Below are 26,913 nucleotides of genomic sequence, written 5' to 3' on the forward strand. Positions count from 1 at the left end.
TTTTGTCAGAACTTACTATGTGTGGGTGTGTATCGTTTGCTTTCGCCCTTTCAGAATTCTCTACGAATGGTGACAACTAGAAAGATCAGCAAAGGTCAAGAAATTTTCAATACCTATGGACAAATGGCGAACTGGCAGCTACTACACATGTATGGATTTGCTGAGCCTTATCCTAGCAACACCAATGATTGCGCTGATATCCAAATGGAGACTATGCGTGCTGCTGCAATGCAGGGTTAGTAAACACACAACTTTGTTTGGTGCGTCAGAATGCACTGCTACCTCAAAAGTGTTAATTTGTCTAATTTAAAGGTTACATGTTGGTTAGTTTAAGGACACCTTCGAATTATGGCATCTTGTATTCATCTCCTAACCAATGCTTGCCAGTGTGGGAGATCAGTCCAGTAGTAATTCTCAAATCAATGGTACAATCATTGGGAAATAGGTCTCACCCAGTGATTGCTACCTATAAAGTAGTAAAAGGTTTACAGTGGTGGTAAGCAAAGAATATTCTGATTATTTGTTTCTTTACAGAAACTTCAGGACTTTGACCATTATCAATGATGCCCAACACACTTGCTGGGCACACTTTTAGAAAATACACACGTCAAAGGGCCATGGTAGGGGGAGTGCAAAACTGTACTTTACGCTTTGGAGGGCAGAATCAGGTTCCACTTTATTGGATGTCATTCTAAGCCTGGACCAGAGAGATGTTGTACAGACGCTAAAGGACAATGCCTCATAATAAAATCATACCCTCTCTTGACTTGAATGCTTTACTCAATGGCCTGTTGCTCAGAAGTTCTACCTGGCAGCATATCTTGTACAAGGCGAAATTATTGACATTGCATATACACCAAGCAGGCTGGAGGGTCTCACCCAAATGGGAGTTACATCAACCATTTTTAGACAACATATTTGGACCGTGAGGCCATCTTTCATAAACAGATTAACATCAATATTAATATAAAAAAATCCCAGACTTTGGGTTAAGGTACCCACACATCTCTTGGGTCAAGGTACCCACACATCCTCGCAGGCTAAATGCACCATAAATTAATTGGACTCGCTCTACACTTTACCCCGATTCTACTAATTGCACGAGTGTCGAGTAAGTCTCACACCATTTTTATTGTAATAGCACCAGTCTGGGCTGAAATGCCATGGTAGTGATGCCAGAGGAACATGTCCATATTGTAATATCAGGAATTGTATTAACCGTGTAGAAATGTGCAAAGTGCACTTCCAAAACTCAGTGAACTTGACAGTGTGGCTCCTAAAGTCGATTAATTCAGATACATTTTTTTAAAGATAGCTTTTTGGAGTAGTACCCACAATCGACAAAATAGTAGATTCTGTGGTTACAAATCCAGTCTGAGAGCTTTAGAACACATAGATTGCACAATGGTATCTTCGCATGCAGGTAATAAGAAAAGATTCTGTTCATGCCCAGTGATAAGTGTTCACAATGATAGTCGTGAGATCCTGTGGGTGTGTCAAAGTTACTACATGGAATCAATCTGAGTACTATGAAACTGGTGAGTAATGAATTAACTTACATGGGGAACAAATAGGGGTACATCCGAGCTTGGAAGGGTGACACCAGTCCAGAGAGGAAGGTGACAAGGAGATTATTCATCAACAGTTAGGTTGAGTATCCATTCAAGTGAGTGGGAAGGAGCGTTAGTGCTGTTGGTCCAGACCATGGGTGTGTACAGAACCCCAACAGGAGGTGGTGGACCAGTCTCAGTATAGAGGGAGGAAGTGAGGTGCAGTCCCTCTGTGAGTTGCTTTGGGTGTTGCAGGATTATGCCTTGGGTTGGTAGGGGCAAAGAGAAACAGTTCTCATGAACTAGATGTCTGGATTCTGGGTTACAAAGGTAGGGATCCGTGGATAGCTCAGAAATATTTGGATTGATGGTTCCATTAGGAGGGCAAAGTATTGTCTCCGCATTTATCACCCAACGCCTACCAGACCTTGTCCCACACCTCCATAAATTATATTTCCGGAGGCCCCTACTGTCCTCCCTATTGAGGGTTTTGCTTTCCGCTTGGGTGCATTGGAATGTTCTCGATCATCAGAACAGTGCTGAATAAGCCACCGATGACTTCCACTGGGATGTCATTGCCCTTTTGGCCAGAAGGAGAACCAGGCCTAAGAATCTCAAGGTTGCTCAAATTCTACAGGGGCGTCAAAAAAAATTCCCAGTACACAGTGTTACATGTGATTTGAAGCAGTATGCATTTACATTTTGTCAAATCTTGAAACTCCTAGGACCAGAAAGTCATCAAGGACAGGCAATCTCATGACTTGTTATGTAAGTCTGCTGATGCCTGCGGCAGGAGGGAGAAGCCTGGGGAAGTTTCTGTCAATACGAGGTGGAAAGATAAGCTTGGTGGAGTATGAAAAGCTAAATTAATGGAAATCTTACCTTGCATGAAACTGTACGTTAATCTTCAAGAGCTTTAGCCCATTCCTTGTCATTTAAGACTTGTAGGACCTCGGTCACCTATGTCTCCTGAAGGTGTTACCATCTGCTCGACCTTACTCTCTAATTCTAGCTGCAAAGGGTTCTATAGCAAGTGTGAATAACTGGGGGAGGGGGGCAACCTTGACCTATCCCCCTACCGACTATTATTGTAAGTGAGACATTACCCTCAAGCTTTGACCCTAGCCGTAGGGATCGCATAAAAACGAGGAATCCTATGGATGAATTTTGACCCAAAACCAAATTGTTGGAGCACTTCGAAGGCTAAGACCAGTCTAGAGCATTGGTACTCGCAAACATTTTCCCAGGGGACAAAATGCTTGATCTTTGATTGCCAGTGGGGGTGGTCCGGTGAGGGGGTTGGGGGGATTGGTGTTTAAGGTGGGTGTAGGTGCAGCAAAGGAAATAAATCTAGTGGCTCAATTGAACAATTGGAAACCAGAAAACCTGAGATTAAGCCCAGCTTCCCCTCTTTACCAAAATGTGTGATCCTAGGCAATTTGTTTAATTTCACTTTCTCTCCCTTTTTTCATTATTACATATAAGAGGACCTTGAAACACACGGTGTGTGCCCTACAAAACCTTTTCCTGTGCTTGGTTTAATAAACTATAATGTTATTTAGGTATAATAAGGGACAGCGGGGAACCGGGCATGGGGTCCCTGAGGGGTGATCCCACAGTAAGGACGCCCCTTTCCTATTAGCACTTGCCTGGTTGCTGCACCGGGTCTCCCTGGGGGTTAATAGGGCCACCTGGGGTGCCTGATGAGTCGGTCAGGCCCCAGGTGGAGGCAAGTGGGCTTCAGTGCTGCAGGTCGGCCAACACATGTGCTGGATAGAGGCAGAACAAGTCAGGCTGCCGGCTGGAGCTTGCCTGCGTATTTATCACCGATGCGTACAGAGAGCTTTCTCTGCTCCCAGTCCCTGGAAAATATCAGGAGGGTCGATTTGAAGGCGGAGGCTCTGAAACAGGGGGTTAGGAGCATCCATCATATAGAGGAAAGTGCTTTAATTTCTGGCAAGCATGCTGATAGAGTTCTAAGTTATACATTGCGTACCAAGTACATTGAGGGTGACAAGGTGCTTGTTGTGCCAGACTTTACTTCTGTAGTGGTCCCCAGTTTAAAAAAGGTTGCAAGAAAGGGGAAGCGATGTGTGCTTGGTGGGGTTGCAGGGGATTTGAGCTCTGCGAAAATCATTTGAGGAGGAATAACAAGATTTTCGAATGTCCCTGAGGTAGAGGAAGGTACAGATATGAAGACTTTTATAAGCAAGCTTCTACAAGATACAGCCCTAAAGGATAGGACAGAGATCAACTTGGAGCAAGAGGTCCAGAGAGCTCACAGGGATCCTTTCAGGTGGACCTCCAATGGCCTAACCCAAGTAAGATCCTGGTAAACTTCCTCTCATTCTCAGTTAAGGAAGTAATCTTGAGCGTAGCCTTATGGGAGGGTCCCTACACTGTTAATGGTTCTCCCCCCCCCCCCCCCCCCCCCAATAAGTTCAGATATATGCAAGGCAGCAGAGCAGAGGCAGTGGGGGTTAGGCAAAAGGATGGAGGATCTTTGGAAATGCACCTCTTCGTATTATATAGAACCATCAAATGTATAATCATCGTGCGGTCGAAGATGTGAATGCACTGATAGATTCCATCAAAAGGAAAGGAGAGGACCCCTAAATCATCGATGGCACTCAATATCAGCTATACAGGGATAGGAATGGCTGGTGTAGCCTGTAGCGTTAAAAATCCATCTGGCCCGCGGTGTAGCTTGCAAGGCATCTATATGCCTACAAGATTTGGGAGGGTTTGCCAGGGTGGGGTAAGGGGGAGGAAATGGGATGGGGGGGTCAACACATGACTTAAATGTCACCAAATAGATTTTCTTTCCTTTAAAGATAGATTATTTGAAGAGGGACCCAACGAAAATGATGGCTGAGGGAGGTAGAAAAAAAAGTGGCGTTGTGCGGCTCTGCGTCAGTTGTATTTGTCCTGATTGCCCGGATGACGTCGCGGCAGCTACTTAGATGCCGCCCTCGCAAGCTGATGTCCGTTCTTTCTTTTTCCGCGGCAGCAAGCACAGATCCGGAGAGAGCGCTACCCCCTGTCAGTTTTTGGGGACTTTTGTCTGTCTTTTTTGAGTCTTTGACTCCTGGTGTATAGGGATGCCCGGTTTTAAGTCTTGGGAGGTTTGTCTCCTCATGATGTCGGTGAGGGACCCGCACCGCGAGTGTCTCTACTGCCTGGGGTGCGACCACGACGCCACGTCGTGCCCAGACTGCCAGGCCATGACTCTGAAAACTTTGCGGGAGCGATCCTGAAAGTTGCTTGAGGCCTGGGAGTCAGCTCCGCGCCGTTAAATGTCCCAGTCCCATGGGAGGTTGAGGGACCAGTCGCGGAGCCGCCACCATCGTTCGACGAAGTCTTTGCACTCTGGGTCAGGTAAGATGAAGCACAAGAAGTCGAAGTTGTCGGTTGACCCCGTACGACCTCCACCGACGTCTACTGCGCCGCCACTGGCGTCGGCTGGCTCCCCGCCCGATGTCGTCCCCGGCTTCCACCCCAACATAGAGACGGTGCCGGACCAGTGTCGATCGATGCGGATTCCGACACCAATGGGGAATTTTTATCCCTAACTTCATCCTCCTCCATCTTTCCCACCTGCCCAGCAGGTTATGGAGGATGGGGAGGACTGAGAGGGGTCTGAAGACACTCTCGCAGTCCTATGCCCATTAGACCCGGACTGGGCAGAGGATTAGGGGGACGCCAGTGATCTCGATTCCTCACAAGTATCTGGCGCACTGTCTCCTTCTACCATGGCTACGGAGGAGGGTGGTACCTATTCAGTGGTGTTGCGTAGGGCAGCAGAGGCTCTCCACCTGGAGCTCCCTACAGTGGAGGTCAGGACTAACCTCCTGACAGAAGTGAAAACAGCGACGTGGTTATGCGTATAGGTATTGAGGGCACTAAGTTTAAGAGTAGTACTAAATTAGGGTTGATTACAATTAATGTTCACGGTGCTTTAAGGTATGTAGAACCACAAACTCCACAGGATTAGAGAAAACTGCAATTTCTACTCCCAAGCACACGTTTAAGTAAACCAGGTTTCCCTATTAGTGATAAATATGTACAGTGATTCAATAACACATTACACAATAAATTCTTTGTTAGGGGGTTCCTTTCGTCCCGTTTTTAATCAGTTCTTTCCAGCAACAGCCAACGCGTTTCGTCGCATAAGGGTGTGAAACCGCGACTTCCTCAAGTCTATGGTTTTAGAACGTATAGGTTTGTATATGCGGTGTTAATTCCGACCCACACAGGGTTTCTGGAGAATCGAGATGACGCAATACCAGCGCAAATCTTTTGGTATTTCACTCCCGATATATCATCAATATGTTAACTCTTCTATGGTTTTAGAACATATAGTTCAGTATATTATGCGGTGTTAATTCTGACTCACACAGGGTTTCTGAAGAATCTAGATGGCACAATACCAGCGCAAATCCTTTGGTATTTCACTCCCAATATATCATCAATATGTTCACTCTCGGTTTCCCAGTCGTGGTGTTCCAGTTAGTTCCATGCATCATGCATCAAATGCTGTGTACAGCGTGTAAGTGTACATATTTATCACTAATAGGGAAACCTTGTTTACTTAAACGTGTGCTTGGGAGTAGAAATTCCTGACAGAAGTGCTTCGGCCTGCGGAGCCGCTGCTGCCCTTTAATGATTCACTTTCAGACGTCCTTTTGAAGACCCGGTCCAGGCCCCACACAAGGGCTCCTGTGGATAGGAACGTGGCCCAACGCCTTCGCCCAGGTGACCCCATTTTCCTCTCCCAAAAGTTTACCCCTTAGAGCTTGGTTGTCCAAACCTCTGCCTCCCCAACCGCATTTCCTTCCGCATCTCCGGACAGGGAATCCAAGAAATTGGAGCAGTTTGGGAAGAAGATTTTCTCTCCCGCCAGTTCAGGGCTGCGGTCTGTGAACACCGCATGCCTCTTTGGCCGTTATTCCCACTCTATGTGGGATACGGTAGCGCAGGTGCGGCCTCAGTGTCCGGAGGAGGCCTGGACTGTGCTCTCCCAAGCTATTGCTGAGGAGAGAGATGCAGCCAAGTCTACGATTCATTGTGGCCTTGACACCGCCGACTCGCTGGGCAGAGCAATTTCCACGACAGTGGCGCTACGCCGTCGCGCCGTGCTGAGGATCACTGGCTTCTCAAGGGATGTCCAGAACACTCTGATGGACATGCTTTCGATGGCACTCGCCTTTTTGGCGACAAGGCAGATAGTGCGTTGGTGCGCTTTAAAGGACTTGCGGGCTACGGCCAAGTCCTTGGCCCTTTCGGCCACGCGCACTCCTCCGGCGTTTGCTTTTCTCTCCTTTCATGGCAAAGGAAGGGGCACCCAAACACGTTTGTTTCAAAGCCACAGGCCTGCACAGCAACAGTCTCCGTACAGCCGCTGAATGTGGGACCCGCCGTGGTGGGTCATGGGGCCAGCGGGCGGGTCAGTCCAGCACCTCCCCTGCCACCGCTGCCTCCAAACCTTCCTAGTCCGGTGTTTCAGGTTCACCACACGCCAGTGGGCGGCAGGATTTGCCATCACCTCCCCCACTGGCGCACCATCACTACGGACCGGTGAGTTTTACAGATTGTCATAAGGGGCTACTCCCTCCCCTTCGAGACCACCCCTCCAGCCATGCCAACCCAGTACCATCGCATGTCGGGGGACCACTTGGCACTTCTCCAGCAGGAAGTTGCGGCCCTCTTGGCCAAGGGGGCCATCAAGCGCATTCTGACGCCAGAAGTAGGTCGTGGTTGTTACTCCAACTACTTTCTGGGTCCGAAGAAGGACAAGGGCCTGCTTCTTATCTTAAACGTTCGGAACCTCAATTGCTTCCTCCGGATGGAGAAGTTCAAGATGCTCACACTTGCTCAGGTCTTGTCTGCCCTAGACCCGCAAGACTGGATGGTAGCGTTGGACTTGCAGGACGATTATTTTCATATCCCCGTCCTGCCTGCCCACCGACGTTACCTGTGGTTCACCATAGGCCACAAGCACTTTCAGTTCCACATGCTTCCTTTTGGCCTTACCAGCACCCCTCGGGTGTTCACGAAAGTGATGGGGGTGGTTGCAGCTCATCTGCGTAGTCAGAGGTTTCAGTCTTTCCCTATCTCGATGACTGGTTGTTGAAGGCGGGCTCGCCCCAGGCAGTCGTCTCCCACCTCCAGACTACGGCCGACCTCCTGCATTTGCTGGTGTTCTCCATCAATGTGCCTAAGTCACACCTGATCCCCTCTCAGAACCTGCACTTCATCGGAGCGGTTCTGGGCACTGCGCAGTTTTGGGTCTATCCACCCAAGCAGTGAGTCCAGGACATGCAGGCTATGATTCCAATATTTCAGCCCTTGTCCTGGGTTTCGATCAAGATGACCTTGAGGCTGCTGGGCCTCATGACCTCCTGCATCCTGCTGATCAATCATGCCAGATGGCATATGGGGGCTCTGCAGTTGGATTTAAAGTTCTAGCGGGTGCAGCCGATGTTAGTTAACCTCGTATGACCGCCACCGTGGAGTTGCTGTCTATTGTACACCTTTCCACCTATACCACTTCTACCCAGAGTGCTGAAGATAAGGTGCAACCGGGCCCAAGTTATTCTTGTAGCCCCAGACTGGGCTCGTAGAGTTTGGTATCCCGAGCTACTTAGTAGGAGCGTGGATCCCCCGATCCGACCGCCTCTTTGGGAGGATCTTCTGTCGCAGCAGCAGGGGACGGTCCTCCACCCGAACCTGTCCAGCCTCCACCTCCTTGCGTGGAGATTGAGGGGCGACCGTTGATACCATTTGACTTGTTTCCAGAAGTCTGTGATATTCTGGCAGCCAGGCGTCCCTCCACTAAATCGGGATACGCCTGCAGGTGGAACAAATTTGTGGCATGGTGCACAGCAAAGGCTGTAGATCCCCTTTCTGCCCCTCTTTCTAAAGTCCTTTTGTTCCTTCTTTATTTGGCCCAGCAGGGCTCTGCTCTGGGCACTATTAAGGGCTACCTTTCTGCAATTTTGGCCTTTCTCAGGCTCCCTGATCAGCCCTCTCTTTTCAAGTCCCCTGTCATAAGTAGATTTCTCAAGGCATTACTCACCTTTTCCCTCCTATTCCGTTTGTGAGGCTGCAGTTGGACTTAAATCTGGCTCTTACTTATTTGATGTGCGCTCTTTGAGAAGTTGGCCTGGTATATTCTGTCCACTAATTAAAGGGGGCACTTTGCACCAGTCCAAACTACCCTTATTGATGATTAGGTCAAATATAACTTAATGAAAATTATCCTAGTGGTAGCTATGGAGAGCAGCTTTCAGGCTATGTTTTGAAGGAATGTAAAGCAGCTTGTTTTACCTGTTTGTAACCTCCTGAATAACCAAATGAAAGGAGAACCACTCGAGATGCATAACATATATGTATTTATTACTAAACACTCTCCACTAACCTCTATACGAGAATAGAGCACAAGGCACACAATTATTAATCAATAGAACAACAGTAAATAGCACAATACACAGCGGCCTCCAGGGAGGAGACTTAACCATATACTAAGAAAGTGGTATAACAACCACAACATGACTAGACACAGTGCCTAGAGCACGTAGAATCGCTGGGACCCCAAGGAACCACCCAAAGTAGTGACACAGGGGACCCACAGAGGACGGATGGAAATTTACAGATTAAGGACACTTCGGAGAGTACTTCAAGCAAACCATTTGGAACATAGAAGGTTCTAAGGCCAGCGCCCTTGTGAGTACCAAAGTACCCGTGTTACCTATGCCAGGGGAGCCGGGTGCATAGTTGTCAAGGGATGTCGGAAACCTTCGTCGATTTCAATGGCGTGGCTCAAAGAAGTGCTGCTGCGGGAAGATGAAAAGTGTCCAGTGGAATCCAAGCCTGGATGTGATGCGAGAAGAACCTGAAAGCAGAGGGGACAGAGTCTGGGTCACTTCAGGGTGACCAGGGGCTCGGTAGACAAATGCCCACCGATGCCGGTTGCTTCAGGTAAGATGACAGGATGCTTGACTCTGCAGCCACGGGGACCAGGAGACGTCAATGACGACCAAAGTCCGGAGGTGAGCTGTCCCGAAGAAGGATGTCAAGTGCTGAGGGGGTCAGTGTCTGGATGAAAACCAACAAGCCTTGGCAAATGCGTCCCACGTGGGCAGGAGAAACCAGACACGGTGTGGACCAACAAGGTCCAGGAGACTCTCCAAGCTATTGGAAGTCAGGGCACGTCTGGAGCAACCAGGAAAGCCCAAAAGAAATCAAAGGTACCTCCACAAGGACCCACAGGCCATCGGACCAGGGATCGTGAAGGGACCTCCAGCTGAATCACAAAATACCAGCCCACGGAACACTCGTGGAGTGTAGGCCGTAAATCTTCGGTGCAGTTGCTGCTCGGGGTCAGGACTACACGTAGCCGAAAGCATAGCCTCCGGGATCGCCAAAATGCATATGCTGCTGCAAAAGTACAAGGTGCACAGGGATTCGGGTTGCACGGTCCCCACGAGGGATACTGTTCTCAGAATTTCTGAGAGGGTAGATCAACCGCAGGGATGCTCGGGAACCCACCTCCTGTGTTGCAGAAATCTTCTGAGTCCTCAGGAGCTCGGGAGATGCAAACTGGTCAGATGCGTTTAAGGTGCCTGCCTTGCAGGGGAGTAACTCCTTTACTCCAAGGGAGATTCTTCAGTCATCCAGGGTATTGTAGATCATCTGAATACTAGAGTTTAGTCCAGGTAAGATCTAAAGTCCTGTAGTCAGGGTTCCTACTTTATACCCTAGGAAGGGGTTGGACAAACTCTGGGACCCACCTATGGGAGGGTCAGGACATAGGGGTAGTTATACCCATGTCCTTTGTCCAGATTTGCACCAGAGCAGGAGCAAATGGCTCCTTCAACCAGTGTGAACTGGAGAATGCACAGGGACACCAAATGTGCCCACAGTGCAGACTGTCAGGCACTCTCGGAGTGCACCCACCCAGCCCCAATACACTTAATCCTGCCTGGGAGGTGGTCACACCTCCCTGTGACCGGAACCTATTGTCCAGCCTCCACTGTTCGAGCTCAGCTCAGCAGCAGGAGGGCAGACGCATGTCTGTGGCTGGCAGCATCCATTTTGTGATGCCCAGGTCGAGAAAGCTGGTACCGGGTAGCCCGTGTCCCACAGTAGTGAATCCAGAAGGGAGGAATCGTACCTCCCACACCAGTTACTGGTGTGAAGGTATGATTCCAAGGTGTTTGACACCAAACACATGTTTCTAAGCAGCAGTTTTAAAGTTAGCATTTACCGCGAGGTTATAATGCACTTAAATATATATGGTTGGCTGCATCACAAACAACCCCGGAAAATAAGTTCCGAAGGCCGCAGAGGGGCTATGCGCATGCAGGAGCACCCTCTGAAATAAAACCCAGCACCCTGCCTTCAGGATTGATAAGGCCTGCCATAGGGGTGTTTGATAGGTTTATATGTGCAGTGATTTAGAATAGATATAGGTAACCTATATCTAAGTAAGGGGTGCATGCACCACCTTACACAGGCTGCAGTAGCAGACCTGTGGTGTCCGTTTGAATGGTCTCTCAGGGGTGGCACAATACATGCTGCAGCTCCCGAGAGGCCTCTGGGGTAACTATGCCCTGGGTACATAGTGTAGCATATACTAGGGACTGATAAGGGTACCCCAGTATCCAATCTGGAGTGTACCTAAAGTACTTACAATCAATTTAGAGGAGAAAGCAACTAGGCTGGGGTCCTGGATAGCAGAATCCCAGCCAGACTAAGTCGAAAACAGTGATACATCAGCTAAAAGTGGGGGTAACTATAAGAAGCAGATACTACTCTCCTACACGCTCCTTTTGAGCTGCCTCACAACTGTCCTCTTCGTTAACTGACTTTAAAGACTGCTTTCCTGGTCGCCATCTCCTCCGCTAGGCGCCCGAGTGAGCTCCAGGATCTTTCCTGTAAACCTCCTTTTCTGTCTGTTCATCGGGACACGGTTTTGCTCCACACTTGTCCTTCCTTCTTGCCAAAGGTTGTTACTGCCTTCCACATCGGGCAAACTATCACCATGCCCACTTTATAACCGCCTCTGCACCCTTCCAGAGAGGAGGAACGGCTCCACCGTCTGGACCCAAAACGTGAGCTCTCCTTTTATCTATACCGCACACAGTAGTTCCGGGTGGATGACCAGCTCTTTGTTGGCTAAGTAGGCGCCAAGAAAGGCCAGGCTGTACACAAAAGGACTATCTCCGGATGGGGAGGCTTGTGTATAAATACCGGTTATTCTCTGGCTAATGATGGAACCTCCGGTGGGGCTACGCGCCCATTCTACCAGGGCGACAGCAGCTACTACTGCATTGGGACGTGGTGACCCCCTGCAAGACCTCTGTCAGGCAGCCATGTAGGCCTCGCTGCACACTTTTACTAAGCATTATTGCCTTGGCAGCCAAGTCCAGAGAGACAGCTTCTTTGGCCATTCTGTTCTCCGTGACTTTCTAGTGTGATCTTGGTTTGCAGACCCACCACCGGGGTTTGTATTGCTGGGGTATCAATTCTGAGGTAAAGAATCTATCACTTAAGGGTCTCTTTCAGATGCACAAGTTACTTACCTTCGATAACGATATATCTGTAAGAGACATTAGTTAGTGATAGATTCCTTACCGCCCCACCCATCCTCCCCTTTCTGCAAACTGATTTCTATGGTTACGGTCATCCCTTTCAGGGCCCTAGTTTCAATGCACCGGTGGTCAGTATCTTGCATGGCTCTGCGTTCCTGGCGCGGAATGTCGTGTACAGAACTGACGTCCGCGCGGGCGGGGTCTAAGTAGCTGCCGCTAAGTCATCCCGGCGATCACAACGCCTACGAAGGACGCGGAGCCGCACAACGCCACCTTCCGACGTGCAGGTGTACTGCTGACGAAAACTTTCCAGATCCAGTCTGACGCCGGGGGGGTAATTCTAAGGTAAGAAATCTATCACTAACTAATGTCTCTTACAGATAGATCGTTACCGAAGGTAAGTAACTTGTGCACCGAGGGCACTGTGGCCAGGGAAGCCTCTAAGGGCTGCAGCACTTATTTTGCCACCCTTAAGGGTCCTGTACCTTTACTCACACTGGAAACAGCCACTACAACGTGGCAGTTTCCACGCATACCCTTAACCATGCATGTATTACAACACATATGTGGTTACCACGCATACCTTTACTTCGAGATACGTAGTAAAGGCGTGTGTGTTAAAGATACATGCCTACCAGCACAAAATTGATTGACTGTTTCATTCACTTCAAAAAGATAATAAAATAAAAAAATGCCAGCCGGGCGGGAAGGAGGTATCATCTTTGGGAAATGGTGAGGTGGAAGGGGAGGTAGACATTTCTCGGGTCTAAACACTGTTCTCGGCTCAAAGATCATAAAATAAAAACGCACTCACCAGCATGCCAGCCGGACGGGAAGGAGGTATCATTTTTGCAAAATGACTTTTTGAAAAGAAGTCTTGAAAAGACGAGATAAGTTGCTGCGCCTACTACAGTATTCCAGCTGATAAAGATGGCAAAACAGAATGCGATTACCTGGCAGTGGTTGGATACCGCTATCGGCGTCATTAGAGGAAACACAAAGACGCTTCCTCTTTAAGACGTGCGCAGCAACAAGGAAGAGCTTGGAGAGATGTCATGGAGAGGTAAGGGGAATTTTAGTGTAAAAATATAATACAAGGACTGAGGTGGTTGTGTGCAGGGGTACGATTTTAGTGTTAATGGCAGGGGAGGGGTATTTGTTAGAAGGGTTTGGGGGTGGGGGAATCGTGAAGACAAAACATTTTAAGGGTTCCGGGCAGGGGTATTTCTTCAAAGGATTGGGGGCTAGGGGTCGGGGGCTCACGCAGGGGTTCAGGGGAGGGGTATTTTTAAAAAAATTGGAGCTGGAGGGGGGAGGGCGCCAGAGAGCAAATATAGGAACTGTGCAATTTGTGAGAATGAATATGCCCTTACCATGCACGAAAATCGCTGTGAAGGTATGCGTGGAAAAGGAATTTTCGTGGTAAAGGTTATGTGTGATAATGGCATTTGCGTTGTAACGCATGCGTGGCAACGGAATGCGTTGTAAAGTCATACAACCTACACACGCACACTGCCATTGCAGGCTGTGTGTTTTGGTGCAGAGCAAAGTGAAGAGTCGACATGGCACACATCCCTGTGTGCCGTGCCTACAACCCACTGCCCTGGCATAGATCAGCCACCCCTCTAGCTGGGTGTACACTACCAGTGGTGAGGGTACCGGTGCATGAGCCCTGTACCCTTACAGTGTCTAAGCCAATTCTTAGACATTGTAAGTAAGTCATGCCATGAAGAGTATATGTTGCTGGGAGGTTGTCATTACGAACTGCACAGCACCATAATAGCTTTGCTGAAAACTGGGAAGTTTGGTATCCAACTTCTCAGCACATTAAACCCACACTAATGCCAGTGTGGGATTTAATGAAAAATGCACTCAGAGGGCATCTTAGAGATGCCCCCTGAAAAACGACCTAACACTAGTGTCCTGGCTGAGTGCCTGCTGGCCAGCTGCCACCACCAGGCATGTTTCTTAACCGCTGGTTCAAAAGCCTGCTGCTCTCCGGGGTCTGAAACAATGCACATCCTGGGACGAAGTGCCAAGCCTCCTTCTCCAGTAAGGGCAGGGTCCACGAAGGGGAAGCTTCAAAGTCTTGCCGCTTTTGTGAGCTACCCCAGCCATTGACTGCTCCTAGCAACTGGCCCCCACCGGTACTGACCCCCACTTTAGGTGGGAGAATTGGCAGGAAAACCAAGTGAGGAATGGAGGTGTGCCCACCTTTGCCAAACCCAACTCTCAGGTGGGGGAGATGAGGTGAACCACAACTCTCAGTCCCTGCCAATTGTCCGATGGGGGTAACCCAGCCTACCGGAGAGAGGCATATGCCTCCTTCCAACTGGAGGGTAGCCTAATAGGGGGGAAAACCACCTAAAGGAAGGGATCCATTGGTCTCGACCATGAGAAGGTCTCTCCAGCGATCCTGACCCGAGAACTGGTATCTCTGACCTGCCCCAAATCTCCTAACAACGCCTGCAGCCCCTTTCTGTAGGATCCCTCCGACCACGACCGGAGCTGGTAAGAAAACCAGACGCCTAAAGACACTCCTTCACCCGACGTCCCATGGCCTTGGGTGGCCCAACCAACGGTGTCCCAGCATCCCAACTTACCTTTGCAACCAGTGGTCACCTCGAGAAGATCTTCGTCCCCGAGCCTGCACTCTTTGTTGCAACCAGAGAATCCCCATTGAAAACAGGGCACCCAATGCAAAAACAGCACCCTGCACCCAGCTGCCGCTGCGGGTATACTTTGGGTGCTAACTCGGATCCTCCTTTGCCCTGAGCCTAACACCAGGAGCTTTGCTTTCACAACCTTTTTTAAAAAAAAATCTCTTTATTGACATTTCAAGTGCAAATTAACACGTCATCCCCAACGTGAGGGTAGCCCGAATTACAACATAATAGCATATGACTGTGCATTTGTTCCTGAATTATACAGCTTCAACACTATCATTCTTAAAATTATTACGTTGCTTGGCAGCATTACATGCATATACATAATACCATGACTCTGTTACAGTGCTTTCAGTTTCCTGAGTTTGCGGGCTAAGGAATTAGCTTAGAGGTTCCCATATGTCTTTCGGCTTAGGAGGTAGGGAGTTCCTCCGCATATAACTTCCCTACAGTATACCAGATCTTTAACCCAGTGTTACACCAGTGGTGTTAGTGTGCTCGCCCAGGTTAATGCGACTCTCCACTTTGCCATCAACAATGCTATACGCACAAACTTTCCCACAACCCCTTTCAACTGTGACACGTAGCTCAATAGGCCAACCTGCAGCAGGCATTGAAGGGTCACCCCTGTCATGGTGTGTAGGTGCTTAGCAACAGAGGTCCAATAATTATAGACCACAGCGCAATCCCATGCTAAGTGCCAAAAATCAGCCTCTTGTTGCCCACATCTCTTACATTGGCTTGTGTCACGTAACCCCAACTTATACAATCTAAGAAGAGTGTGGTATACCTTGTGTCGATATTTGAAGTGAATTATTCTTAAATTGACGTTGAACGAGAGGGAGCCCGTGAGTTTACATATGTGTTCCCGTTGTTGCAGTGTAAGTGAGGGAAGAAGTCTGTCATTCCATCGAGCTATACTTTTGTCACTGGCATAGGCCTTCTCTTCCCGCACTGTTCTGTATACTTTTGTTACTAATTTGCGACGTGTGGGTGTAACTAATAGTAACTGCAGAGCTTGCAGAACAGGAGGTTCCGCGGGAAACATAGGATAGTGTGCCTTCATGGCTATCTTTAACCTATGAAGCGCAAAGTTAAAAAGCATAGTGGGATTGGATACATATTGAAGATCTTCTGGTGTAACAAATTCCCCTTCCGGGTAAATATCATGATCACCTCAATGCCCACTTCCTTCAGTGATCTCACAGGACCCGACTGTTGCATCACCGATAGCGCCGCATGGTGAGTCAGCGGCAGTGCAGGTGCATAAAGTGGTAATTTGGCTGTTAGTTTTCCAATGGCCTGCCACTCAGAAATTGTGGTGTCAATTGAATTAATTTCTTGTTGTGGTGTACCTCTATTTGAGTGCGTAAGAATGGCAGTAAGTGGGATGGGATGCACGTCCCCACCCTCCTCTGCCACGTGCGCGTGAAAGCACGTGGCTTAAACCAATAATACGCCTATTGTGCCTGGGCGCAGAGGTAATAGATATAAAAATCAGGAGCACAGAATCCCCCTCTGGCGTATTCCAGAGTCTTTGTGTACCAGCTAACCCTTGCTTGTTTGACGCCCCATATCAATATCAGTAAAAGCGAGCGAATGGTGCAGAAGAACTGCGCAGTTAGTTTTATTGGGATATCGCTAAAAAGATATAAAAAAAAGCGAGGTAGTATTTTCATTTTGATTAGAGCAATACGGTCTGCCAGTGACGGGGGTAGTGTCGTCCATCTTTCGGTCTTCTGCTCCAAAGAGGTGCAGGCCTTCCCATAATTTTCTCTTACAACAGTCTCCGAGGTCCGATGTACCCGCACCCCCTGGTATTTAACCAGATGTGTAGTCCATATTAGAGGGTACTCCATGTTTGGAGGTGTGGTCACCTCTGTTAATGGAATTATCACTGATTTCCCCCAGTTAAAAGTCAACCCCGAAAAGAGACCAAATCAGATGTATTCCCGGAGAATCTGAGCTAAATACTGTTGAGGCACCCGTATGAGCAACACCATTTCATCGTGATACGAGATACCGACAGGGTGATGTAGAAAGTTTAAAGCTATTTCTCTGTGCCCTTGTCGGATAATACAGTCTAGGGGCTCTAGCACCAGAGCGAACAGCAATGGTGATAGGGGGCATCCCTGCCGCATGCCTCGTTTTATAGTGAATGGTTCAGAAGTGTGGCCACGTCATTGTACATGAGTCTGAACCAATTTTGAAAAACCGCAGGGAACCCCATAATCTGCAAAATCTTAAACCTATATCCCCATTCAATGAAATCGAATGCTTTCGCAGCATCCACTAAAACTGCCGCTACATGAAGTGTGGGATACAGCACATGAAAAATAGAGAATATGGCACGCAAATTATGAGAAGTAGATCGCTCCGGTATGAAACCAGATTGGTCAGGTGACACCAAACTTGTCATCAGGGGCTGTAGTCGCGTGGCAAGTATTTTGGCCAATATTTTCCTGTCTAGGTTAATCAGGGAGATGGGGAGGTAAGAGTCGCATTTAGTAGGCAATTTTTTTTTTTTTTAAAGAAGAGCAATGAGCATTGCCTGTCTGAGCGATGGGGACAATCTCCCAGACTCATGTGCCTCAATGTACATCTCTAATAAATAAGGAGTCAGAAGATCCGCATATTCTTTGTAAAATTCGGCTGTGAGGCCATCTGGGCCCGGGGCCTTTTTGTTTGGTAGGGAGCGGATAGCTACCTGTATGTCAGTTGCTCCCACATCCTTGTGGCCTGCTAGTGAGCAGCCACCAACTAGAGGCCCCCTATCTCCCATTAGATAAGATTGGGCCTCAGTACTCTGCACCCGGCCCCCCTAGTGCCGCTGAGGGTGCTTTGGGAGTGCATCCTTGACCCTGGGGAAACACTGGTTCTAACCCCAGAAGACAAACTCCCAAACCCAAGTACTTACCTTGAAACTGATAACTTCATTTCCTCCCATATGATTGCATTGTCTTCTTTCTAATTTTGGAGTTGGTTTTGTATTAGAACTCGAAAAACTGTAAATATCTGAAAACTGCTTAACTCTAGGAAATGCCCAGTGTGATATCCAAGCGGTACAAAAGGGGGTGGTGATGGACAGAGCATCTGAACCAATCAAACACTCACACCCAGACAAGAGATCTGGGTTTAATCCATCACCGTTCTTTAGCCCACTCTGCCACCCCAGTTCAGACATGGCCTTATGCAAATCAGTCTGACCCTGTGCCTCATGGGAACAGTCCAGCCCGATCTGTTGACTGGGTGTGAGTGTTTGATTGGTTCAGATGCTCCGTCCATCACCACCGCAGTGTGATATCTAGGCATAGTAGAAAAAGTAATTCATAAAGTAATCAAAAGTACTCTTAACAGTAATTTCTACTGTATTGAAAGTATTTGCAAACCTGTAACAAAGTCATTTTCATACATCTTGTTTGTATTGTTCAACCTGCCTTGAAAAGTACCTTTTACACTTTTCTGTGCCAGGCTTGCTTTGCTCTAGAAAATAAATATAACTAAATATTTTTATACAAACAAATTGATCCGAGTTCAGCCTTTTGAGTGTGTGACATCATTTCCTGCCTGTGTGTGTACTACAGATGCTTAACACTACCCTCTGAAAAATCCTTACTGCTCGCTCATACTACCACAAATGGAGAGTAAGGGGCTACTACTTTTACCTCTGCCTACCTTTGGGGTGCCACTGGACTCTGTGCACACAATACCTCGTGTTGGTATAGTATATACAGAGCCAGCTTCCTACAATGGTCCAAATGTGTATGATCTTCAACATATCGTGGACCAGGAGCTGAATTTACTAGAGACTTCTACTCCTTTGCTTCTGGGGGGGGACTTCAGTATCTTATTGGATCCTATTTAGATAGATCAACCCAGAGGCAGGGTGCTCAGGCACCTAGGATGAGACCGGCCCTCAGAATCATGCTTCAGGATTTAGGATTGGTGGATGCTTGGCACCATTTAAAAGGTCCTGGCAGAGGATATGCCTTTTGTAGTACAAAAAATACAGACACTCTTCTAGTTTGAATTTTTTTTTTTTTGTTGATAGGGGGTTAGCGACACATATTGGAGATGTAGACCACCTTCCAGGGCACATCTCGGAGCATGCAGCTATCACTTTGTCACTGCAATCTCCTGGATGTATGCCCAACTTAAGGTGGACCCTGAAGCGTTCTATCTTTTCGGATAATGATGTGGCACTCTTATTAAAGAGGGCCACAGCTGAGTTTTTGTCAGATAATTTAGGTCCAGTCCCCTTAGGAGTTGTGTGGCACACATTTAAAGCTTTTATTCAAGGGATTCTGATAGGCCAAACACATTTAAAGAACACTGAGGAAAGGGTGGACTTGGCCAAACTAGAGCAAGAGTTTGGGGTGTTGGAGGCCACTTTACAGATGCAGAATGAAATAAACGATAGGGAAACGCTATTAAAACAGCTAGAAGAGGCACAGTTAACTTATAAAATCAAGCTGGACTTCAAGTGCAGGGAAAGTTGGCAGGCTCATTGTATGAGGCAATTTGAGTATGGGGAACGAGCTGGGGCTCTGCTGGCATGGAAGGCAAGAGTGGAGATCTAGGATTTTGATTAAGGAGCTGGTTGTAAGTTCCCAGGGGAAGGTTAAACATAAACTGGAAGATATGCAGAGTTGTGCATCAAGATGAGGTAGTAGTGGAGACGAGATGCTCGCCTCGTATATCAAACCAATTTTTCCGGGCAAACTGTGTTCAAAAGGTATAAGTACATTGTCCTTATTAAAGTAAAGGTGCCATTCATGGTAATACCACACCCTGCTACCTTAGGTATGAGGGCACAATGGACAAGGCCCTTGTGTTACAATATCTTTTAGATAGTATCCCCCGGGACTCAAACAAGTTGTTTATATTTAGTCATATGTATTTAGAAATTATCCAGTATTGGGGTATCTTTCATAGATTCACATGCCTGAATCATTCCCCGTCGTCGAGGCGGGAGTCCCACTGTAAATTATATATATATAGCAGTGCCTAAAAACCATTAGTAGTAGGCTAGAAAAGGATATAGGCCCAACTAGGCCCAAAACTTAGCAGCCTATCTACCTCATTATGTAAAAAGAACTGAAAATGTAGCCTCAGCCAATCAGCTAACCTCACCCTCTAGAACCTTCCCAGCCCAGGCAGTTCTCCTCAGATTTTCACCGCACTTCGTGTGTAAGGGAGTCTCCCTAGTGCCTACTCAGTTTTCTTCAGAAATTTCTTCAATTCTTTCAAGATGTCGGAAAAGAAGGCTTTATTCAAGGCTTGTGCTTCATGCTTCAAGAAGAGAGTTCACGTGGACGACCAGCACTCGGACTGTATTTATTGTTTGCATCCTTCACATGTTGTGAAGGATTGCAGGATATGTCGAACCTTCCCTCCTAAGACCAAAAGGGATAGAGAGGCAAGAGTTATTTTGTGGCTGAAGTCGTCTGTCATAGATGACGAGGACAGAGCCTCTACTTCAAGTAAGAGAGCCAGTTCCAAAGAGAGGTGTTCCCCTGAGAGATTGAAAAAACCTAAGTTCTCTCATAAACCCTCTGAATCCACAAGGAGTGCTGCGTCAACAGAGTCTTCTACTGTGAGTACAGTCCGCACTAAAGCTGTCTCTTTAGTGTCTTCTCTCACTGTTACCACCTATTCTACGTCTTCTACTTCTTCAAGTACTGTTACCACCTCAGCAATTACTTCTCCTGTGATGTCCGTCATGGCTTCTTCTTCTGAGACAAAATCGTCGAAGAAAAGCGCGTCGTCGACGAGTCTACCGTCGACGACCAAATCACCATCTTCGAAGCGTTCGTCATCGCTTCCGTCGACGCTCTCGTCGACGGCTCCCCCGTCGACGAAGACTTCCACTATCCAGTCGACGAAGACCCCGTCGACGAAGACCCCGTCGACGAAGACCCCGTCGACGAAGATCCCGTCGACGAAGATCCCGTCGACGAAGATCCCGTCGACGAAGACCCCGTCGACGAAGGGCCCGTCGACGGAGGGCCCGTCGACGAAAGGCCCGTCGACGAAGACCCCGTCGACGACAGGCCCGTCGACGACAAACACGTCGACGAAGGTTTCAGCTCCGTCGACGACTAGCTCGACGACGAGGAGTCCGTCGACGGATCCGTCTACTAGGACGCCTTCAAAGAAGTCTTCGTCCACGATTTCAATACCTATGACGGTACCGTCGACGACAATACCGGCAACTCACACATCTGTCTCACTTTTACCATCGACAGCAGCGCTGGCATCTTTGAATGTGCCGTCTACGCATTTATTGCCCACATCTCCGGTTAGGGTACAGTATACCCATTTTCAGATGAAATCATTTCAGAGACAGAGTTACTCTCATTTGTCTCCCCTCTTGCCTTCGCATATCTTGGAAAACTACGTGGAGGCAGATTCTGATAATGAAGAGGATGATGACGATCCTTTTGGTGTGGCCCATCACCCTTCCCAGTTGCACATAAAATATCAAGAGGATGAGGATGATGATGAGGTTCATTACTATCAGGAAAATTTAGCTACTCCTTATCATCAGGAGCAACAACACACGGAAGACAAGACTCATCTTCCGTCTGTTCTAGTTCAGGATTTGCAGGCCATGCTGGCCGATTATCGTCAGAGGTTTCCATCAACTCTGCCTACTCCAAATCCTGTGCCAGAGGACATGCCAGTAAATCCACCGCCACATCCTTCGCACTCTCCAAGGCAGGATGTTGACCTCGGGACGGGAGATCAGGATGTTGACGTCTCCTCTCCAGATGAGGATGAAAGAGAGGATGGGGAACTTCCGGATTCCACGCCTACGGAACCCTGGAATGATTACGTCATTCCTATGCCCTCTCCTGATCTGCCACAGCCTTCAGATTCTCCGCCAGAAGACATAGGAGGTTTTCATAACATCATGCACCGGGCGGCTGCTCGATTTGCAATCACAGTTTCGGTTGAGCAAACTGACTGTTTTCTTCATGATTTCAAAGAAGGGTATAGAAGGGTGTCCAGATCTATCCCTATCATTGACTATATCTGGAAAGAAGGGATTGATATTATGAAGACGCCAGCTTCCATCCCGGCGGTTCTTCCAAGAGTCGACAAGAAGTACCGAGCACCACCGGAAACTCCTTCATGTTTGATTGGTCATCCGCGTCCTGACTCAGTGATTTCACAAGCGGCTCAACAACGATCCAAGAATCCGGTTGCACCAATTTCCACGCCTCCAGACAAAGAGGGCAGGAGATTGGATGCAATTGGGAAGAAGTTCTCGGCTAATGCCGCTGCTACTGTCAAGATTGCTAATTCTTTGGCAATTTTAGCACGGTATGACAGACAAATGTGGTCAGATCTGTCGGAGTTCATCAACTTGGTTCCAGATGACCGTGTTGAAGAGGTCAGGAAGGTTGTCTTGGAAGGCGAGCGGGCAGCTTCTGAGATTATCGATTGCGCCCTCGATGTATCTAATACAGCCTTTAGACAATTGGCCGGAGCGGCAGTTCTCAGACGGCAAGGATGGCTCAAGGCGACTTCTTTCAGACCTGAAGTCCAGACCAAAATACTTGACATGGCCTATAATGGCGAGTTATTGTTTGGCAAGCACATAGATGAAGCATTGCTTGCGATCAAAACGGATACTGATACGGCCAAATCGCTTGGTGCACTACAGTATAAGCGAGGTTTTTTCAGAGGAGCAAGAGGCCGTGGTTTTTCATCAAGAGGACATTATCAAAATCAGCAAAACCGCCAGTATCAACCTCAAAATAAGCCGTACTACCAGCAGTCCTATCGGCAGTCATCGTCAGCGGGTTTCTCTCGTCAAGGAGGGAAACGACGTTCTAACTACCAGGGACGCGATTCAAATAAACGCCAGTGAGTTTTGCCGGACACCATCCTCCCTTCCCTCCCTCCCCGTGGGCGCCAAGATCTCCGCCTTTTATCAACAGTGGCGGAAGATAACTTCAGATCAGTGGGTTCTGGACATAGTCAAACACGGACACACTCTGGAGTTCTTGCAGAAACCCCCAACATCACCGCCCAGGGGTCCCTCCCCTACTCGTCTTCATTTGTTATACATGGAAGCCATGAAAATGCTGCACAAAAATGCGATAGAGAAAGTCCCAACATCCCAGAAAAATCAGGGGTTTTATTCTCGCTTCTTCCTTGTGGAAAAGGTTTCAGGAGAGTGGCGTCCAATTTTGGATCTACGAAACTTAAACAAATATCTGAAAAAGCAGAGTTTCCGCATGGTGACGCTCACGGATGTCCTCAATTGCCTCATGGAAGGGGATTTCATGGCTTCCCTGGATATGGAAGACGCTTACTTCCACATTCCAATTCATCCAAACCACCGGAAGTATCTGAGATTCACAGTGGCTGGTGTCCATTTTCAATTCAAGGTGCTCCCTTTCGGCCTGAAGTCTGCACCAAGAATCTTTACCAAGACTCTAGTCCCAGTTGCAGCTGCGTTGAGGTCACAGGGAATCCAAGTATTCCCGTACCTCGACGATTGGTTAATAAAGAGTCCGACAAAGACTTCAACAAGGCAATCGGTCAAGAGTGCTCGATCAATGTTCTCGAATCTGGGCTTGACCCTCAACGCCAAAAAATCTCAACTTCAACCCAAACAAATTCTGACGTTCCTGGGAGCAGTACTAGACACTTCTCAGTGCAAGGCCTTCTTGACCCAAATTCGTCAGGACAAGATCACAAAGCTGGCAAGTCAAATACGGTCAAAAAAGTCTCTTCGGTCCGACAGTTTGTTTCCCTGCTGGGGATGTGTTCCTCCGCACTCCATCTAGTTCCACTGGCTCGACTCAGAATGAGGCCTCTCCAAGAGGAATTGCATCGACAGTGGCGGCAGATAGACGGATCTTTCGAGGACCGTATCAAGGTCACGCCCAAGATGAAACAAGCTCTTCTATGGTGGGCGGCAAAGAACAATTTGTCTCCGGGGCTCACTTTTCTTCAGACCCTACCGGAATTTACTCTAACGACAGATGCCTCCATGGAGGGTTGGGGAGGTCATCTCCAGGACCTTCAAGTGCAGGGACGGTGGTCCCATCAGTACAAGCACAAACACATCAACTGCCTCGAGTTGAGGGCAATTTTCCTGTCCTTGTGAGCTTTCCTGCCAAGAATTGCAGGCTCTGCAGTACTGGTGCGCACGGACAACACCACCAGCATGTTTTACGTAAACAAGCAAGGGGGCACAAAATCTCTGGCCCTGTCTCTTCAAGCGCAGGAAATGTGGGAATGGTTACTCCATCACAAAATTTCCCTCAGAGCGGAACATGTTCAGGGAATTCAGAATTCTCTGGCCGACGATCTCAGCAGATCGTTCACAGGATGCCACGAGTGGGAACTCGAACAACGCCAAGTGGAAACAATTTTCCAGCTCTGGGGCACACCAACGCTGCACCTGTTTGCCACGCAACAGAACATCAAATGCATATACTTTGCCAGCAGGTTCCACCAGCAAGGATCGAGAGGAAATGCCCTGTTGATGAGGTGGACCGGAATCTTTGCATATGCTTTCCCACCGATTCCTCTCATCCCAAAGGTTCTACAGAAAATGAAGAGAGAGCGTTGCTCTCTAATCCTAATTGCTCCTCGCTGGCCGAGACAGTATTGGTTCCAGGAGCTCCTGATACTCTCCCATCAACCTCCACTGCGCCTCAAGCCGACGCTTTCAATGCTAACAAGAGAGGAAGGACAAGTACTTCATCCAGATCCTCAGTCGCTACACTTGCACGCCTGGCTCCTGATTTCTTAAGAGTTTAAGGACCTGGAGATTTCTCCAGACTGTAGAGCTGTTCTATCTCAGGCTCGTGCACAGTCTACCATCAGAACCTATCGCTTCAAATGGAAGAGATTCTGTTTATGGTGCGGAGAGCATGACGTCCATCCACTACAGGCTCCTCCAGAGAAGATTCTGCCTTATCTGCTGTCTCTAGCCAGATCAGGTCTCGCTTTTTCCTCTATCAAAGTGCACCTTGCTGCCATATCCAGATTCAGGAAGAGTTACAACAAACCATCTTTGTGCTCTTCTTCTTTAATTAAACAGTTCCTTAAAGGATTATTTCGAGTTTTCCCTCCAGTGCGGCCTCCTCCTCCTGAGTGGGATCTCAATATTGTGTTATCTCAATTGCTGAAAAGGCCTTTTGAACCAATTCATAAATCGGAACTTAAATTCTTGACTTGGAAAGTGGCTATTCTGTTAGCCCTCACTTCAACCCGGAGAGTAAGTGAGATACAAGCGTTCACTATATCAGAACCTTTCCTACATTTTTCAAAAGATTGTGTGACACTTAGAACTCATCCTAAGTTTATTCCCAAAGTTCCGACCCAGTTTCACATCAATCAACCGGTGAAACTCAAAACTTTCTTTCCAGACCCCAAGACTCCAGCTGAAAGGATGCTGCATTCCTTGGATGTCCAAAGATGCCTCAAATTCTATTTACAAAAGACAAAAGATTTGCGCAAATCTACCCAACTGTTTGTAGCTTATGGACAAGCTACACGTGGTCAGGCAGTGACGAAGGCAACTATAGCCAGATGGCTTTCCTCTGTCATTGTCTTCTGTCATGAGAAAGCGAACAAGCCCCTGACAAGAACGGTTAAGGCGCATTCCACCAGGATGATGTCAGCGTCTACAGCCCTATTTGCAGGGGTGACCCTGGAAAACATCTGCCGTGCTGCTACATGGAAAAGTGTGCATACTTTTACGAAGCACTATTGCCTGCAGCCGGTGCTACATGGAGATACGTCCGTGGGAGAAGCAGTGTTGCAGCATCTTCTTCACTGAGGTCAGCCTGTTATGGGTTTTTCTTTTTTCTATTGCTACATGTTTGCTAATATACTGTTTTAATGCTCTATATATAGATACATATTATATGAAGGTATTGTCATGATTTTGCATATGTATTGAGATATGTTATTGCTCTAGTACCTTCCAGGTTGTGTGGGGATATATGGTTTGGATTGTCTCCCACCTTCCTCTACCGACAGTTATGGTTATTACTGCTTGCTACTCTGATTCAGGCATGTGAATCTATGAAAGATACCCCAATACTGGATAAGAAAACAAGTTACTTACCTGTAACTACAGTTATCCAGTATTGGTATCTTTCATAGATTCACATGCACCCACCCTCCTCCCCGGCTAGGCAGTTCTTATATAGGATACTACTTCTCACTTGTGCTGGGAAAATCTGAGGAGAACTGCCTGGGCTGGGAAGGTTCTAGAGGGTGAGGTTAGCTGATTGGCTGAGGCTACATTTTCAGTTCTTTTTACATAATGAGGTAGATAGGCTGCTAAGTTTTGGGCCTAGTTGGGCCTATATCCTTTTCTAGCCTACTACTAATGGTTTTTAGGCACTGCTATATATATATAATTTACCGTGGGACTCCCGCCTCGACGACGGGGAATGATTCAGGCATGTGAATCTATGAAAGATACCAATACTGGATAACTGTAGTTACAGGTAAGTAACTTGTTTTCTTACCAAACACAATTTTTCACTTTTCACATGTTCACAAATTCCAGGAGAAATTAATCATATTTCAACCGTTTTAATGATTTACTGAGCATATCTAATTAGTTTAAAATGTTTTCACAATGTAGTGTTGAAAATTTCCAAATCCAACTACTGTAGAAATGTAAATAAATTGTAAATTGTGTGTCTTGTAAAGCGCACTGCTACCCGCACCGCAGGCCTCGTAGCGCTATAGACCGCTGGGGAACCCGTCCTGGCTTTCCCTGTGAGATAGTCCCTCCTGGGAGTCTCCAAGGTGAAACCAGGCATCCCCGGCGTTTGTGAGGGGCCGTTGTGGAGATGAGGCAAGCTTAATGCCCAGAGTTGCCGAGTGTGATCCCTGATTAGAGTAGGCACCGAGGCGAGAATTATCAAGTCCGCTGATCCAAGACCCTGCTGCGTCGGGAATCGAACCCTGGTCCCAGGCTGTTCTCTGCTCTCGGGTCTGCCGCCTCTAACCAGTGAGCCACACCACTCCACTCCAATGTTCGTTGATAAACAACAGCCGACAAGTGTTTCATCATGAAGGAGCCTTTTTCAGGGCTTCAAATGTGCAACTTCA

General features: G+C 47.8%; 1 protein-coding gene across 1 annotated transcript in view; it reads left to right on the plus strand.

The window, feature by feature from the left end:
- The window catches only part of SETD6 (SET domain containing 6, protein lysine methyltransferase), a 214,090-nt gene that overhangs the window by 138,022 nt on the left and 49,155 nt on the right, over nucleotides 1-26,913 (plus strand). Inside the window, exon 7 of the mRNA XM_086947804.1 lies at nucleotides 55-235. Within this exon, the coding sequence (XP_086803930.1) occupies nucleotides 55-235 (181 nt within the window). The remainder of the gene's footprint in view (nucleotides 1-54; nucleotides 236-26,913) is intronic.

The sequence above is a fragment of the Lissotriton vulgaris genome, chromosome 12 (genome assembly GCF_964263255.1).
Source record: "Lissotriton vulgaris chromosome 12, aLisVul1.2, whole genome shotgun sequence".
In the NCBI taxonomy this organism is placed as follows: Eukaryota; Metazoa; Chordata; class Amphibia; order Caudata; family Salamandridae; genus Lissotriton; species Lissotriton vulgaris.